The 18,681-nt window shown below is 36.9% G+C and overlaps 1 protein-coding gene across 1 annotated transcript in view; it reads left to right on the forward strand.

Moving 5' to 3' along the window:
* Positions 1–5,199: 5,199 nt before the first annotated feature.
* Positions 5,200–18,681, forward strand: part of LOC144980671 (uncharacterized) — a 51,548-nt gene continuing 38,066 nt past the window's right edge. Inside the window, exons 1-7 of the mRNA XM_078928350.1 lie at positions 5,200–5,215; positions 6,076–6,260; positions 9,935–10,025; positions 13,498–13,661; positions 14,872–15,146; positions 15,771–15,843; positions 17,192–17,334. Of these exons, the coding sequence (XP_078784476.1) occupies positions 5,200–5,215; positions 6,076–6,260; positions 9,935–10,025; positions 13,498–13,661; positions 14,872–15,146; positions 15,771–15,843; positions 17,192–17,334 (947 nt within the window). The remainder of the gene's footprint in view (positions 5,216–6,075; positions 6,261–9,934; positions 10,026–13,497; positions 13,662–14,871; positions 15,147–15,770; positions 15,844–17,191; positions 17,335–18,681) is intronic.

Here is an 18,681-nt window from a genome sequence, read left to right on the forward strand (position 1 = left end):
TGCTAATCTGTATAAAGCGCTTTGAGCAGGTTAAGTTGATGTTACTCTATTTATAAACCCAAATTTGTTTTGTTTTATTGTTTTGTTTCTGTTTTTGGTTTATTTTTTGCGTTCGGTTATCAGGCCTGCAAATTATATGATGTACATGTGGGGCTTTGTGGTCTAGTGGTATGACACTCGCTTTCGGATCGGAAGGTCCTGGGTTAGTTCGAGCCTCGAGCTCGACGCATAGTTGAGTCCTTGGAAAAGGCTCTTTACTCACATTCTCTCACCGTACTCAGGTGTAAAATGAGTACCTGGCCGTTAACAGCGTTGTCTTTGTCCGAAAAATTGTAATATCGCCTAACAGGCGTCATGTCCCGTCCTACATGTTAAATGTTGCTGTTGACCAGGACCCCTTGTAAAAGCGCTTTGAGCATATTTAGTGGATATTGCTCTATATAAAGCTCAATTATTATTTTTATACGTCACGTATGATCAAATGCTTCAAAGCAGAATTATGTCGGGGTGATACAGGTGCTAAACATGGATTTGACAGTTAATCAGAAATGTGAAATTTATTAAAAACGTCTCAAAACGGTATTATGTCGGGGTGATACAGGTGCTAAACATGGATTTGACAGTTAATCAGAAATGTGAAATTTATTAAAAACGTCTCAAAACGGTATTATGTCGGGGTGATACAGGTGCTAAACATGGATTTGACAGTTAATCAGAAATGTGAAATTTATTAAAAACGTCTCAAAACGGTATTATGTCGGGGTGATACAGGTGCTAAACATGGATTTGACAGTTAATCAGAAATGTGAAATTTATTAAAAACGTCTCAAAACGGTATTATGTCGGGGTGATACAGGTGCTAAACATGGATTTGACAGTTAATCAGAAATGTGAAATTTATCAAAAACGTCTCAAAACGGTATTATGTCGGGGTGATACAGGTGCTAAACATGGATTTGACAGTTAATCAGAAATGTGAAATTTATCAAAAACGTCTCAAAACGGTATTATGTCGGGGTGATACAGGTGCTAAACATGGATTTGACAGTTAATCAGAAATGTGAAATTTATCAAAAACGTCTCAAAACGGTATTATGTCGGGGTGATACAGGTGCTAAACATGGATTTGACAGTTATTCAGAAATGTGAAATTTATCAAAAACGTCTAAAACGGTATTATGTCGGGTGATACAGGTGCTAAACATGGATTTGACAGTTAATCAGAAATGTGAAATTTATCAAAAACGTCTCAAAACGGTATTATGTCGGGGTGATACAGGTGCTAAACATGGATTTGACAGTTAATCAGAAATGTGAAATTTATCAAAAACGTCTCAAAACGGTATTATGTCGGGGTGATACAGGTGCTAAACATGGATTTGACAGTTAATCAGAAATGTGAAATTTATTAAAAACGTCTCAAAACGGTATTATGTCGGGGTGATACAGGTGCTAAACATGGATTTGACAGTTAATCAGAAATGTGAAATTTATTAAAAACGTCTCAAAACGGTATTATGTCGGGGTGATACAGGTGCTAAACATGGATTTGACAGTTAATCAGAAATGTGAAATTTATTAAAAACGTCTCAAAACGGTATTATGTCGGGGTGATACAGGTGCTAAACATGGATTTGACAGTTAATCAGAAATGTGAAATTTATTAAAAACGTCTCAAAACGGTATTATGTCGGGGTGATACAGGTGCTAAACATGGATTTGACAGTTAATCAGAAATGTGAAATTTATCAAAAACGTCTCAAAACGGTATTATGTCGGGGTGATACAGGTGCTAAACATGGATTTGACAGTTAATCAGAAATGTGAAATTTATCAAAAACGTCTCAAAACGGTATTATGTCGGGGTGATACAGGTGCTAAACACGGATTTGACAGTTAATCAGAAATGTGAAATTTATCAAAAACGTCTCAAAACGGTATTATGTCGGGGTGATACAGGTGCTAAACATGGATTTGACAGTTAATCAGAAATGTGAAATTTATCAAAAACGTCTAAAACGGTATTATGTCGGGGTGATACAGGTGCTAAACATGGATTTGACAGTTAATCAGAAATGTGAAATTTATCAAAAACGTCTCAAAACGGTATTATGTCGGGGTGATACAGGTGCTAAACATGGATTTGACAGTTAATCAGAAATGTGAAATTTATCAAAAACGTCTCAAAACGGTATTATGTCGGGGTGATACAGGTGCTAAACATGGATTTGACAGTTAATCAGAAATGTGAAATTTATTAAAAACGTCTCAAAACGGTATTATGTCGGGGTGATACAGGTGCTAAACATGGATTTGACAGTTAATCAGAAATGTGAAATTTATTAAAAACGTCTCAAAACGGTATTATGTCGGGGTGATACAGGTGCTAAACATGGATTTGACAGTTAATCAGAAATGTGAAATTTATTAAAAACATTATGTCGGGGTGATACAGGTGCTAAACATGGATTTGACAGTTAATCAGAAATGTGAAATTTATTAAAAACGTCTCAAAACGGTATTATGTCGGGGTGATACAGGTGCTAAACATGGATTTGACAGTTAATCAGAAATGTGAAATTTATTAAAAACGTCTCAAAACGGTATTATGTCGGGATGGAACAGATGCCAAAAAGTCTAATTATAGTTAAACTAGTCAAACATATGAATTATTCATATTTAGCACTCTAAAATAGGACAATCATTCTCCTCTATAAAGCATCCAAACTCAACTTAAGTCTGATATTTCTGGCTACAAATTCAATTTTCAGCATCTTAATCATCCCGACATATACCGTTTTGAGACGAGGGGTCACATTTGTCTTTTCCTTTTTTTTTATTACAGGTTCACTTCGATCATTTTCAGCATTTTTTTTTTTTTTTTTTTTTTTTTGCCTTGCTGGAAGAGCTTCAAAGACAGCTGCCCAAATTATCACTGTCCGAATAGACACTTAGATAACCACGCCTCTCGGACAGTCGTCATACTGATGTGAACAATGGTAGTGATTGGTTGACATACCAAACTACACAGGATTTCAGATCGATGGTATGTGTCTAAGTAAAATACACAATGTTCTTATGCTTGATCAATATATAGAATGAAGTTGACGTCACTCGGGTCTTTGTTATTGTTTGTTTTGTTTTTTTTGCCATCCACGTTTATGAGTAATTTTCACTTAACTGTAATGAGCAGACTAGAAAAGTTCAAGGTTACACACAGTTTTGTCTGTTGTTCCGTTATACTTCCGGATGACAATGTTGTGAGCTTCTTAGCCATGCGCATACTATATATAGAACCAACACATAAAACTGTGTGTAAATTCAAAGGTTTATAATATGACAGAGAACATCCTGTTTTAATTGGTCACCAATCTGACGGTAAAAAAGCAATAACAATGATCAGAGAGAGGGCGATTTCATTCAAGCTATTGTTTAGAAACAATCAACTATGCTTGTCCGACACGTGTGAAGGTGTGTCACAAATTCCATGTTTTGATTGGTCAAAAATCTACTGGTTAATTGGCTACCAAATGTAAGCAGATGTTCTAATCAGATTGCCATTTGCTCTTAGTAACATTTTCTTTTTATATCCACAAATTTTAAAGGGTGTATATTGACTAATTAATATATAAACAAAACAAATCGATATATATATATAATATATATAATCGATATATATAGGCCTGAAACATTAATGTAGACTGTCTCAAACATTGTGGTAAATATTAAAATAATGTATATTTTATATATATATATATATATATATATATATATATATATATATAATATTATGATCAACTTCTACAATCTTGTTTCGAGCATTTGTTCTCATCAGGAGGTGAAATAAAAGTAGATTGCTGTGTTATTAATTAATTTCGTAAATATATAAAAGGTGTTTGTTGCTGCATGAAGATGTTAGTTCGTTTCTCCTGTTGAGTGTTGCCATGTTCGGTTTTGTAATTATTATGTAGCCTCTTTTTCTTCCAAACAGAGGTTGCAAATCTTAGAAGTGTGGGAGTACGACTGTGCTCTCGAGATGATTTTCCGTGTAATGCTGTGTTGTGTGTTATTTTCGTTGAGATTCCAAATGTGTTCGCTAAGTGTATCCACGCCCAGACACACCAGAACAAGAAACATACATTGGCCTCACTGAGTGTTCATTCAAAACAAGATACAACCTCCATAAATCCTCCTTAAAAACAAACATACACAAACGACATTCTACTTCATGAGAGCGATTGCTCGAAACAACAATATTGTAGAAGTTGATCATAATACGATTCAATAGTCTGATGTCACGCCGCCTGGCAACGGTGGCCATCTTGGTTCTAAACAAAGAAAATCATTACTTTTTATTTTTCATGCTGGCTAGAACTTTTCATATGCCTTGTGATCAGAATGTGTAAAAGTCAAAACATGATCAAATGTATGGGTTTTTTTTCCCCTCTGGATACCCTTTATGCTCGCCGGAGAAATAATTCATACGGGCGTCCGCCATTGTTCCGATAGTTTAGAGCCAGTGTTGCTAAGTTACCATGCGTCATTAGGAAGGAAGTGACGTTACGACTATTGAATCCTATTAATTATACCTGAAATATTTTATAAATAACTCATTTTATCAAAAAGTTGATCACTATTATTTCATGGGTTTTGTTTTCATAATATATATATATATATATATATATATATATATATATATATATATATATAGAGAGAGAGAGAGAGAGAGAGAGAGAGGGGGGGGGGGAGAGAGAGAGAGAGTTAGTGTGTATTCGCCTAACAATATCTTTAAAAATGACAAAGAGGTGAGTAACGTCATCCTTGTTCCCTCTAGTGATGCTCTGCGCTAAGCTAAATTACTCACAGCATCCGCGTCGGATAGAACACACCAACACACAAGACTATGTGTTATCTTGAACGTTGGTACGTTTTATCCGGCTGTCGGATTGTTGTGAGCTTTTTCGCTAAACGCACAGCATCAATAGTGTGTAGTCCCTAACAGGCAATGTGTGTTTTGGTTGTGTTGTGCAAGTCTTGTTATGGATTAACAGAATTTTCAACGTTTTTTTCGATCAAGCTTCTGTGATTTTTAAACCGAAAGTTTTTAAACGTATACATTTTTGTCAACTATCTAAAGTTTGTGGTTTTTAAACAATTATTTAACACGGTTTTTTAAAACCATTTTTAGAAAAAATTAAAATGGATCCTGAAAAAGGTAACTTTTATCTCAATTATTTATTTCAATTTTACTGTGGAGAATTCTTCTCACTGTGTCCGTGTTTTGTCTTGATTCCCAACCACCTATTTATAGAAAGTATGCGCTTGGCTAAGAAGCTCATAACATTGCCATCCGGAAGTATTACGGACCAACACACAACACTGTGTGTATCCATGAACGTTTATAGTCGGGTTAATACAGTTCAGTGAGCATTACTCATAAACGCGGATGGCAAAAAACAGTCACAAAGACCTGAATGACGTCATCTGCATACTATCTATAGAAAGAAGATAACGCGTCACTCAGGTCTTTGTTATTGCTTTTTTCCATCCGCGCTTAAGAGTAATTCTCACAAAACTGTATTCACCAGACTGTAAACGTTTAAGGTTACACATAGATTGTCTGTTGGTCCGTTATACTTCCGGATGGCAATGTTGTGAGCTTCTTAGCCAAGCGCATACTATCTATGATTCATAACGACAAAATACCGTTTCGAGACGGAGGCTTACAATTTTTAAAGGATAGATTATCATTTTGTGTGTGTTTGTGTGTTTGTGTGTTTGTGTTTGTGTGTGAGTGTTTGTGTCTCTTTGTATGTCTGTGTGTGTGTGTTTATGTGTGTTTGTATGTTTGTGTGTGTTTATATTTGTGCGTGTGTTTGTGTGAGTGTTTGTGTGTGTGGGTGTGTGTTTGTGTGTATGTTTGTGTGTGTTTATATTTGTGTGTGTGTTTGTGTGAGTGTTTGTGTGTGTGTTGTATGAGTGTTTGTGTGTGTGTGTGTGTGTTTGTGTGTGTATTAGTGATTACTCGGCTTTAAGTATTATTTATCGTTACTTTTCTTGTCCTTTCCGAAACAGAACCAGCAAGTGTCGATGAATCTCCAAAAGTACCGCCTAAGATTGTGATTGGGCGCAAGAGATACGGTCGCAGGTCTGTGTCCGACAACCGAGGTGTCGAAATGAATCAACAGGCCACAAATCAAGACTCCTACATCGACTTTCTACAGGAGATGGACAAAAATGGGCATTCCTCGCCTTATGTTGTGAGTAGAAAGTGACTTTCGTTAAACTATAGGTCCGATATTGACCAAAAATTGGATTCAAGAGTCTGATGTCACGTCGTCCAGACATTTGAAAAGTTCTAGCCAGCAAGAAGGATAAAAAGTACCGATTTTCTTTGTTTAGAACCACGATGGCCGCCGTTGCTGAGCGACGTGACATCAGACTATTGAATCCAATAGGAAAAAAAACACATACATTTGATCATGTTTTGACTTTTACACATTCTGATCACAAGGCATATGAAAAGTTCTAGCCAGCATGAAAAATAAAAAGGAATGATTTTCTTTGTTTAGAACCAAGATGGCCACCGTTGCCGGGAGGCGTGATATCAGACTATTGAATCGTATTGTATATCACCTCCCTTGTGATTCCGGAAGCATGTGTTATGATGAGGCTATTTGGTTTGGCTTTGTTCTAACCTATGCATATTCAATTATTCTAAATTTATTATTTTTTACAGTCCACAGCTTCGAGCAGCTTTGTATCATGTGTGACCGTTCGCCTCAAACCGGTATTAAGTGGGGCTGGTTAAGATATTGAAAATTGAATTTATAGCCAGAAATATCAGACTTGTGTTGAGTTTGTATGTTTTATTGAGGAGAATGGATACCATATTTTAAGGTGCTAATGACAACAATTTATATTTTTGACAAGTTTAACAATTACTTCCACTTTTAAGCATATGGTTTGTTCCGACATAATACCGTTTTGACACGATGGGTCACATTTTGACTTGAAGATTACAGCGTATATAGATAGTATGCGCTTGGCTAAGAAGCTCATAACATTGCCATCCAGAAGTATAACGGACCAACACACAAAACTGTGTGTATCCATGAACGTTTATAGTCGGGTTAATACAGTTGAGTGAGCATTACTCACAAACGCGGATGGCAAAAAACAATAACAAAGACCGGAGTAACGTCAACATCGATCTATCTATATCACCTCCCTTGTGATTACGGAAGCATGTGTTATGATGAGGCTATTCGGTTTTGTTCTAATCAATGCATATGCAATTATTCTAAATTTATGATTTATTTACAGTTAACAGCTTCTAACAGCTTAGTATCATTTTGACTTGAAGATTGCATTGTTTATAACCCCTAAAAGGTGTGTGTGTGGGGGGGGGGGGTATTGGAAATATATATGTGTCGTGTGTCACAGTAATAGTAGTTAACGACTGCAATCTGTGTCCAATCAATAAAATACGACGGTTCAATCAGAATAGAGGCGACATTTGAATACTATGTGCTCATACTAGATCAATAACACACATATACACATACACACATCATAGATGTCTGTATGACTGACTCTTCATAGCGGGTTTTCATGCCTTCTGTTTCTCGTTTCGTGCTTTTAAGTTTTCGTTGATTCTAGATTTATGTAAATTTTCGCCATGTCATTGTCTAGGAGAGTAGGTCTAAGTATTTTTAATTTTACTTCCTTTTAACTGTAGAAAATAAATGATATTGTGAGCGGAGGTGTTTTGGAATTGGTGAAAGCAATAATATTATGAGTGCCGTGCCACGGATTTTTTAGTAGCAACCAGTAACAGGAGATTAAGGTTTATAGTTTGTGATTGATTTGTTTCTCCTATTTCTTTCTGTTCGAATAAAATGAATGTTATGATCAAATGATGATATTAATGTATAGATAGTATGCTCTTGGCTAAGAAGCTCATAACATTGCCATCAAGAAATAAAACGGACCACCACGCAAAACTATGTGTAACCATGAACTTTTATAGATAGTATGCAGATGACGTCACTCAGGCCTTTGTTATTGTTTTTGCCATCCGCGTTTGTGAGTTGTTCTCACTAAACTGTATTAACCAGACTATAAAAGTTCATGGTTACACAGAGTTTGTGTGTTGCTCCGTTATACTTCCGGATGGCAATGTTGTGAACTCCTTGGCCAAGCGCATTCTATCTATAGTCTGGATAATACAGTAAAGTGAGAATTACTCATAAATATGGATGGCAAAAACAATAACAAAGACCTGAGTGACGTCAACTTCGTTCTATCTATAGATAGTGTGCACTTGGCTAAGATGCTCACAACATTTGTATGAAGTTTACGTCACTCGAGTCTTTGTTATAGCTTTTTGCCATTATGTTTATGAGTAATTCTCATTAGAATGCATTTACCAGACTATAAACGTTCATGGATACACACAGTTTTGTGTGTCGGTCCGTTATAATTTCAGATGGCAATGTTGTGGGCTTCTTCGCCAAGCGCATACTATCTATAGACAGTATGCTTTGGTTAAGAAGCTTACAACATTGCCATCCGGAAGTAAAACAGACCACCACACAAAACTATGCGTAACCTTAAATGTTTATAGTCTGGTTAATAAAGTCTAGTGAGAATTACTCATAAACGCGGATAAAAAAAAAAAAAACAAAACAATAACTCAACTTCATTCTATCAATAAACGTTCCAAGTTGCCGTTATACTTCTGGATGGCAATGTAGTAAGCTTCTTAGCCAAACGCATACTATCTATAGTTTGAACGAAGCCGACGTCACTCAGGCCTTTGTTATTGGGTTGTTTTTTTTTTTTTGTTTTTTTTTTTTTTTTTTTTTTTTTTTTTTTTTTGTTTTTTTTTTTTTGTCATCCAAGTTTGTGAGTAATTAACAGGTAGATAACCACGCCTCTCGGACAATCGTCATAATGTAAACATTGGTAGTGATTGGTAGACACAGCAAACTACACAGGTTTTACTTTCGATGGTATGTGTCTTAATAAAATACCCACTGTATAACCGCTTGGTCAATAGAACTAACACAGAAAACTATATATAAATGTAACCGTTTAAATCTGATCGAGAAAATCGTGTGATAACTAGCCACCCATTTGGCGGTATAAAAACAATAACAATGATCAGAGAGAGGTCGATTTCATTCACGTTATTGTTTATAAACAACCAAATATGTTTGTCCTAGCACGTGTGAGGGTGTGTCACAAATTTTAAGTTTTGATTGGTCAAAAATCTACTGGTTAATTCTCACTAAACTGTATTAACCAGACTATAAACGTTCATGGTTACACATAGTTCTGTGTGTTGGTCTTATATTTCCGGATGGCAATGTTGTGAGTTTCTTAGTCAATCGCATAGCATCTATATTGAGACGGGAATCGTGATGTTTTCTAACAGTGAATGGATTGTCAAATAAACGTGATATAGGTAGTTAGCGCTTGGCTAAGAAACTCACAACATTGCTATCTGGAAGTATAACGAACCAACACAATTGGATTCAATCGTCTGATGTCACGTCGCCCAGCAACGGTGGCCATCGTGTTTCTAAGCAAAGAAAATCGGTACTTTGTATTCTTCATGCTGGCTAGAACTTTTCATATGTCTTGTGATCAGAATGTATAAAAGTCAAAACATGATCAGATTTATAATGGGGTTTTTTTCCTCTGGATACGCTTTTATGCTTGTCGGGAGTATTATTTCATAAATGCGTCCGCCATTGTTCCGATAGTTTAGAGCCAGTTACTAAGTTACTATGCATCATTACGAGGGAGGTGACGTTACGACTGTTGAACCGTATTACCATCTAAATTTTCGTATGCAAACGTTAGCTTATGGTGTCTCAAACGTCATCTAATACTTCAATATATTATTATTTCAAATCTCCAACAGGAAATAGAAGGCAAAAATGTGCGGCGACGCCAAGGGAATGTACCCAATCTACCGTCCAGGCTAGCACAGGAGGAAACCTACGAACCAAGAGGTAAATCGTTTGCTTCTAATCGAATCCTATCTCACGACATTCTATAAAGAAATAGAGCTTTTATATAGCGCAGTATCCACTAAATGTGCTCAAAGCGTTTTACAAGGGATCCCTGGCCAACAGCAACACTTAACCTGTAGGACGGGACATGACGCCTGTTAGGCGATTTTACAATTTTATCAGACAGAGACAACTCTGTTGACGGCTAGGTACTCATTTTACACCTAAGTGCGGTGAGAGAATGTGAGTAAAGAGCCTTTTCCAAGGACTCAACTATTCGCCGAACGAGTCTCGACCCCAGTACCTTCCGATTTGAAAGCGAGTGTCATACCACAAGACCGCACAGCTGCACAAATATAGATAGTTCGAAGATGACGTCACTCAGGTCTTTGTTATTGTTTTTGCCATCCACGTTTATGAGTAATGCTCACTGAACTGTTTTAACCCGACTATAAACGTTCATGGATACACACAGCTTTGTGTGTTGGTCCGTTATACTTCCGGATGGCAATGTTATGAGCTTCTTAGCCAAGCGCATACTATCTATAAGGGCTGACCGGAGACTGACTCCGACGACCCGGCACTGCCGTCCTCTGCCGTCTTCCGGATAAAGACGTCGGACACGGACAAAATAAATACTAAGAATAAAGAGAAGGGCCGCTAGACCTACCCGTATCAAGCTTGAAAAAAAACGGCAGAGGACGTCGGGTGCTTGGTATGGGTAGTTCTAGCGGCTCTTCTCTTTATTTTAATTATTTATTATTTGTCCGTGCCCGACGTCTTTATCCGGAAGACGGCAACGGACGGTAGTGAGTGCCGGGTCGTCGGAGTCAGTCTCCGGTGTGGGTTAGCCTCTAAGCCCTAATGATTATAAGGATAATCCCCGTGTGAAATATTATGTACTAAGCTGTGAACACACTGGTCACCTATTGGTGCACACAATACATAGGTATGACACGGGAGGTTTGACACGGGTGCTGAACGTAAGGGAATGCTTCGATAATAATTGTTCCTTAGGAAAGCTTAACTTTCGTATCAGAATGTTGGTTTGTTTGTTTTTTGGGGGTTTTTTTGTTTGTCTTACTTTGTTTTTCTTTTGTTGTTTTTTGTTTTTTTTTTGTTGTTTTTTTTGTTTTTTTTTGTTTTTGTTTTTGTTTTTTTTTTTGTTTTTATTTGTTGGGTTTTTTGGTTCTTGTTGTTTCTTTTTTTTTATTTCTTTCTTTGGGGAAGGGGGGGGGGGGGGAGGGGGCATGTGTTTGTTTTGGAGGGGGGGTGGTTTGTTTGTTCTGGTTTTGTGTGTATATGTTTTGTTCTTTATTTTTTGGCGGAGATGGGGACGGAGAGAGAGAGAGAGAGAGAGAGAGAGAGAGAGAGAGAGAGACTATATCCGTAGTTAGCCGGGTTACTTTTACCCCATGCCTATTTATTACATTTTTCTGAGACAAATTATAGGCGTAGTACCAAAGCTATTGTTTTTTTTTTTTTGTTTTTACATGTTAATGGTAGTTGAATAAAACTATCTATGTACATGTTCATTTTTAATATATTGTTTTCCAATTTTGAAAAGTAGCAAAAATCTCTAGGATTGAGCGAGTTAACAAAACCAATATCAACTAAAATCGGACACAACCCCACCCCTTTACACACGGCCCACGACCGCCTTCAACGTTAATCACCATCACGTTTTTCAGGCACAGAATTTGAGATAAATTCAAATTCAACCCACGACGGGAAAAGGGATACAGAAATATGTAGAACAATATGGCACGGAAGTGACGTCACACTTTTTACTCTGCCATTTGCAAAATCATTGGAAGTGTGCGTGTGTGTGTGTGTGTGTGTGTGTGTGTAATCAGTCCTTCGGGAAGAGGACTAGGTTACATAATATTGAATCATAAGGGGGCATAACTATGTTGTAGCTGGGTGTAAAGGCAGATTCTTTTGATTACGGGCCGTAAAAGAGCGAGGATGGATGATCGTTTTTGACGCCCTGCATATATTTAGATTAGAAAATGAGATGCCATTACTCTGAAACCAGGGGCCATTACTCTGAAACCAGTGGCCATTACTCTGAAACCAGTGGCCATTACTCTGAAACCAGTGGCGATTACTCTGAAACCAGTGGCCATTACTCTGAAACCAGTGGATCAATTACACAAAGTATGTATCCAGTTCATCTTCCAATGAGATGGGAAAGATTTTACACTTTTTCTAATAATAATAATAATAATAATAATAATAATAATAATAATAATAATAATAATAATAATAATAATAATAATAATAATAATAATAATAATAATAATAATGATAATAATAATAATAATAAAGAAGAAGAAGAAGAAGAAGAAGAAGAAGAAGAAGAAGAAGAAGAAGAAGAAGAAGAAGAAGAAGAAGAAGAAGAAGAAGAAGAATAAATGGCATTTATATAGCCCTTTACCCCGTTGTCACAGGCTCTAAGGTTTTTACATTGATATAAAACAAAACATATTACAGTAAGACAAGTTTGATGGAAAAGTGATACGAATTCAATTTAACAACAATAAAATATGATAATAATATTGCAACATTATGACGTAAAAAGATAAAACTTTAAGCGAGATTTGAACGTTGTCAACGAATCCGAGCATCTCACGTGTGATGGGAGAGAGTTCCAAAAATGGTGGGGGGGGGGGGGGGCGAAAATTGAAAAGATTGTTCACCGACAGAGACAACACTGTTAACGGCCAAGTACTCATTTTACACCAGAGTATGGTGAGAAAATGTGAGTAAAGGGCCTATTCCAAGGACTAGACTAACTATGCGCCGCTCACAAGCGGGACTCAAACCCTAGACATTCCGGACCGAATGCGATTTTTATACGTCAAGACCTGGTTTTGATTATCGCTGCATTCTCAGGGTTAATCATAGTTCTAAAAGACCAAGGAGGCGGCTATGTGTTCTAGTGGTATGGGACTCGCTTTCGAATCGAAAGGTCCTGAGTTCGAGCCTCGCTCGGCGCATAGTTGAGTCCTTAGAAAAAGGCTCTTTTTATTCACATTCTCTCACTGTATTCAGGTGTAAAATGAGTACCTGGTCGTTAACAGCGTTGTCTATCGGAAAAAATTGAATTATTGCCAAACAGGCGCCCGTCATGTCTAGTTATATTATATGTTAAATCTTACTGTTGGTTAGGGACCCTTTGTAAAGCGCTTTGAGCACATAAAGCGGATATTGCGCTATTTTTGTTAATCCTCTTCGGGCCTTGAGACAGACAGGGCATCCACCAGACATCTCCATTTCTTGCGATCGGCTGTATTCCAGGACAGGCCTGCTTCCTTTAGTTCTTTCTCCATCCATGGTCCTTCGCCAGGTTTCTTTGGGTCTTCCCCGCCTTCTCTTCCCATCTGCTGTCCAGTAGAGGGCTGTCTTGGGAAGTGACCCTTTTTCCATTTGTACATAACGATAGCGCCACTTTCTGAATCTCCCCCAGACCAACTTGTGCCCATTGATCAACCTGAGGACCCCACCGTGCTAGGTTTGACTCGTTTGAAGGAAATTTGTCAACAGCTGGGCGTGGCACAAAATGGCTACCTGACACAGGCTGACCTGGCCGCCGTGTGCGCAGCCCTTGGCATGAAAAGCATGAAAGGGGAGGTAAGCCCAAACATTTAACTCACTCACACCGTAGCCATCGTTAACATATAGATAGTTCGAAGATGACGTCACTCAGGCCTTTGTTATTGTTTTTGCCATCCGCGTTTGTGAGTTGTTCTCACTAAACTGTATTATTCAGACTATAAAAATTCATGGTTACACAGAGTTTGTGTGTTGGTCCGTTATACTTCCGGATGGCAATGTTGTGAACTCCTTGGCCAAGCGCATTCTATCTATACGAGTAGATAGAATGAAGTTGACGTCAATCGGGTCTTTGTTATTGTTTTTTTTTTTTTTGTTTGCCATCCACGTTTTTGAATAATTCTCACTTAAATGTATTATCCAGACTATAAAAGTTCATGGTTTGTGTGTTAGTCCGTTATACTTCCGGATGGCAATGTTGTGAGCTGCTTAGCCAGGCGCATTTAACTATAGATAGTATGCGCTTGGCTAAGAAGCTCATAACATTGCCATCCGGAAGTATAACGGACCAACACACAAAACTGTGTGTATCCATGAACGTTTATAGTCGGGTTAATACAGTTCAGTGAGCATTACTCATAAACGCGGATGGCAAAAACCAATTACAAAGACCTGAGTGACGTCATCTCCGAACTATCTATAGCCTGACACTAGAAACCTTTAGGACTTATAGTTTGACGTCATTTTCTAGGTTTGTGTAGCGTCGGATGAGTTGTCGTTAGTAGAGATCAAGGAAATAACTGATCCCATTGGTTGAACTGGTGAAAACAACTCAAGATTTTGTTTTCTTTTGTGGACAAAGACTTGTCTTTTGATGTCATTTTTTGGTCAGTGTCAGCGTGGCCTTCGTAAAGTTATGGCCTGATACTGACCAAAAACATGACGTCAAAATGCCAGTCTTTTGCCACAAAAGAAAACAAATCGTGAGTTGTATTGAATAGTTCAACCAATGGGACCACTTGTTTCCGTGAGCTCTACTAACGACAATTCACTAGGCGGTGCAAAAACCAAATAATGACGTCAAACTGCCAGTCTTTTTTGGTTTCAGTGTCAGACTATAACATAACGATGGCTACGGAGACAGGCTATTAACCTAAGTGACGTCATCTTCGTTCTATATATAAAGTCATTTCGACATGATATCAACTTGACCCAGTGAGTCATAATATATTCAAATTTTATATTCATTTATCCTAATAACAATAATAATATTGTCTCTCTTGTCCAGAAAATCGCTGAATTATTCTCCGACATCGACGTGAACAGAGATGGCCAGGTCTCCCTGAGGACAGTCATGGACAGACTGAACAACATCGGGGACCCACACGAATACCCTATTGATCTCCACCACCACCATCGATCTCCTGCGAGAACGTTGCCCAGCAGTGCCAGGACAAGAAGCAGCTCTCGCGGACGGACTCCCGGCCGAGGAAATACTCCATCTTATTTTGTCAGTGAAGATTTTGCAGGATTGTTTTCGTCTCTGGAATGGGATGGAGAGGGGTTCGTATATTTTATATTACTACTGGTTTTTTAAAAACAGTTTAGACAATTACTTAAAATGAGCTTTTTGTTTGTTTGATTGTTTGTTTTGTTGTTTTTTTTATGTTTTTCTTTTGGTTTTTTTTTTTTGTTTTTTTTTTTGTTTTGTTTATTTATTTATTTTTTTTTTTTTGTTTCTCAATCAAGCCTCATTGGTATCATTTCAACATTCAAACATGATTCATTTTTAAACTTCAAATAATAATGACTTCAATTTATCAATTCATAAAAGTTATTCCTTTATTGCACATTGTCGTTATGTCTTTTTCACCTTTTTGTTGTTAGTTTTGTTTTGTTATTTTCGTTGTTTTTGTTATTGTTGTTTTTGTTTGAATTGAGGTTTTGTTTTTATTTTCAAGATATTTTGCATTCAACGATGAAATACTTGATTTCTTTTTCTCATGTATTCGTCTTTGTTAAAAATTGATTATTTTAACGAATTCGATTTGAAACTAAACAGTGAGAGTTCAATTATTTGATGAAATAAAAACGTGAAAAAAAACATCATTATTGAAAAAAAAAACTTGTAATTTTGATTAGAGAGAAAAATATTTTCTTTTAATCCGGGGAATCATTTTGTTCCAGATATAGCAAGGCGGAAGACATCCTTGACCTATGGGAAAGTCTCGGCATCCCCAACGCTGTCGGTGTTCTCAAAGTAAGCCATTCATTGTAAACTTCGTTTTTGGGGCAGGGAGGTACCTTTCTGTGTCTTCTATCACCCTGTGTCTGTTTTCCAAAATGCTTTCTGTCCTTGTCTTGGAAAGAGATTACTTGGTTTTGTCCTGACCCTGGCCGGAGTCCTAGGCTGAGAGGGAAACAGTCGAATGTATAGTTATAGTTTTGGGAGATGATGTTTTTTTCCTTGTAAATCATCTCTCTGTTATATACTGTTATTTCTTTTTTTTTAATTTTTAACATATGTTTTGTAACCATTTGAGTGTGTTCCTTTTAGTGGAGACCTATGCTGGTATCTGGTTGAGCCTTTTAGGTGATCTCAAACTAGGGACACTGATAGTTTGCTCTTGGAATCTAAATCTATTCTCTATTTGAACCGATTCCCCTTTGTCTTACTTTTTTTATTCAAGCCATTTTAATTGTACATCAAGAATGTCTTTACTGTCCAATTTTCTCCGGTTTTTTTAACTGCGCTGATATGACCTAAATGTGTTGCAAGCGCCGTAAAACCCCTAGAACATAAAACATTAATGTTCATTTTAAATATAAACTTACCCAGTCGGTGTCCTCAAAGTAAGCCATTCCTTTTCATTTTAAATATAAACTTACAAAGCCCGTGTCCTCAAAGAAAGCCATTCATTTAAAACTTCATTTTAAATATAAACTTACGAGTATATAAGGATGCTTAATCAAACCGGTTAAATGACGTACTCATGAAAAACCTGTATTTAGAAATTTGACCAGAAAACTCATCCTTCAAATATCGATCGATTTAAATAACCCTCATCTTGGTAAAAACTCCCAAACTAATTACTTTGCAAAGTCCCGGGTATTGAGAGTTTTTGAAAAGATAAGGGATATTTAAATCGATCGATTTTTGAAAGACGAGTTTTCTGGCCAAATTTTTAAATACGTGTTTTTCCAGAGTACAACGGTTAACTGGTGAACAAGCCATTTGTTTATTATACATATGAATAATATCTGAAATGGAATGGGTTTTTTTTCATTGCATTTTGGGAACATAAATGATTTATTATACCTCGACAAATCACATTTGTTTCATTTGGTCTAAATAATGTGTTATTTTTTTCATATCGTTGTTACTTAAGTCAATACTTATTGAAGCTACGCGTTTAGGTAAAATACTCACAACATCCACCAGCCGGATATATAGTAACAACAAACAAAACTATGTATAACCTAAAACGCTTATAATCTTTTTATTATAGAATTTAGTTAGAACTAATCGTTAAATGGCTGGCTAATAAAAACCATAACAAAGGTCTGAATGGCGTCAATTTTGTTCCATCTATATATCCATTCAACAGTCTTTGGGTTTCAATCCAAATGGCAACGTAAAGCTGACAGATTTGTCAACGGCTCTGGATGAGGAACTCGCCAACCCCAGTGCCTCTGAGGAAATACACCACACCTCCCTTGTTACCTATCAACAGGAAGTCAGACACCTCAAGTAAGTGTTAATTAAGATAAGATAAGTTAAGATAAGATATACTTTATCCTTGTATGGAAATTATAATTTTGTATCACAACACAATTCGGTAATATATAATAGAATTATTAAATGTTAATAAATTAAATGAAACTTGGCAAAGAAAATTAAAAGTCTTAAAATGTACAGTGGAACAACAAGCAGAATATATTATGGTGACTATGTGCCGATTATACTTATAATAAAATTCTTGTCCAATAAAAATATAAATAATAAAATGATAATCAAGATACTTCTTTATAAACTGGTAAAGGTTAAATGATATTATACTAAAAAGTAGAGAGGGATATAACATAAAAATCGTGTTATTGCGTGTTATCACCTGGTTGGGGTTCCTGACCTCCCAGAGTGGGCAGGGAGGTACTTGCTGTGTCTTCTATCCCCTTATATCTGTTTTGCAATTGCTTTCCGTCTTTGTCTTGGAATAGGATTACTTGGTTTTGTCCTGACCCTGACCGGAGTCCTTGGCTGGGAGGGAAACAGTTGAATTGTATAGGTATAGTTTTGGGAGATATGTTTTTTGTTGTACATCATCTCTCTGTTATGTACAGTTATTTTTGACACATGATGTATAAACGTTTGAGTGTATACCTCTTAGTGGGATCTGGTGCTGGTGTCTGGGTGAGACATTTGGGTGATATCAATGTAAGTGCACTGATAGTGCGGCTATGTGGTCAAGTGGTATGACACTCGCTTTCGGATCGGAAGGTCCTGGGTTCGAGCCTCGCTCGCTCGGCGCATAGTTGAGTCCTTGGAGAAGGCTCTTTATTCACGTTTTTCTCTCAACGTACTCAGGTGTAAAATGAGTACCTGGCCGTTAACAGCGTTGTCTCTGTCCGAAAAATAATTGTAATATCGCCTAACAGGCGTCGTTATGTCCCGTCCTACAGGTTAAACGTTAAACGTTGCTGCTGGCCAGGGACCCCTTGTAAAGCGGTTTGAGCACGTTTAGTAGATATTTATTGCTCTATATAAAAGCTCAATTTTGTTATATTATTATAATAAGCAACCTTTCATTAAATTACCTGTAATCAAGAGGTCTGTGGGCTGAACTTCTGTCGAGGCAGACTGGGTTTTAGTTTAGGTGTTTTGGTTTGTTTGTTTGTTTGTTTGTTTTTTGTTTTTGTTTTTTTTTTTATTTTGTTTCGGTTTTTGGTACTATTCTTCCTGCTGTACCTGGCAGTGTTTTATAAATAGTTTACCAGACCTTTATCTTACACTAGTTGTCCCGAGTCAGTCATCTTCTTAGTTTCTAGGTAGGGGTTGGTAATGTGAGCTTTTTTGCTTGTTTCTTTTTTTTTTGGGGGG

This window comes from Berghia stephanieae, chromosome 10, assembly GCF_034508935.2.
Source record: "Berghia stephanieae isolate SIO BIC M18660-M18661 chromosome 10, UCSD_Bste_1.3, whole genome shotgun sequence".
In the NCBI taxonomy this organism is placed as follows: domain Eukaryota; kingdom Metazoa; phylum Mollusca; class Gastropoda; order Nudibranchia; family Aeolidiidae; genus Berghia; species Berghia stephanieae.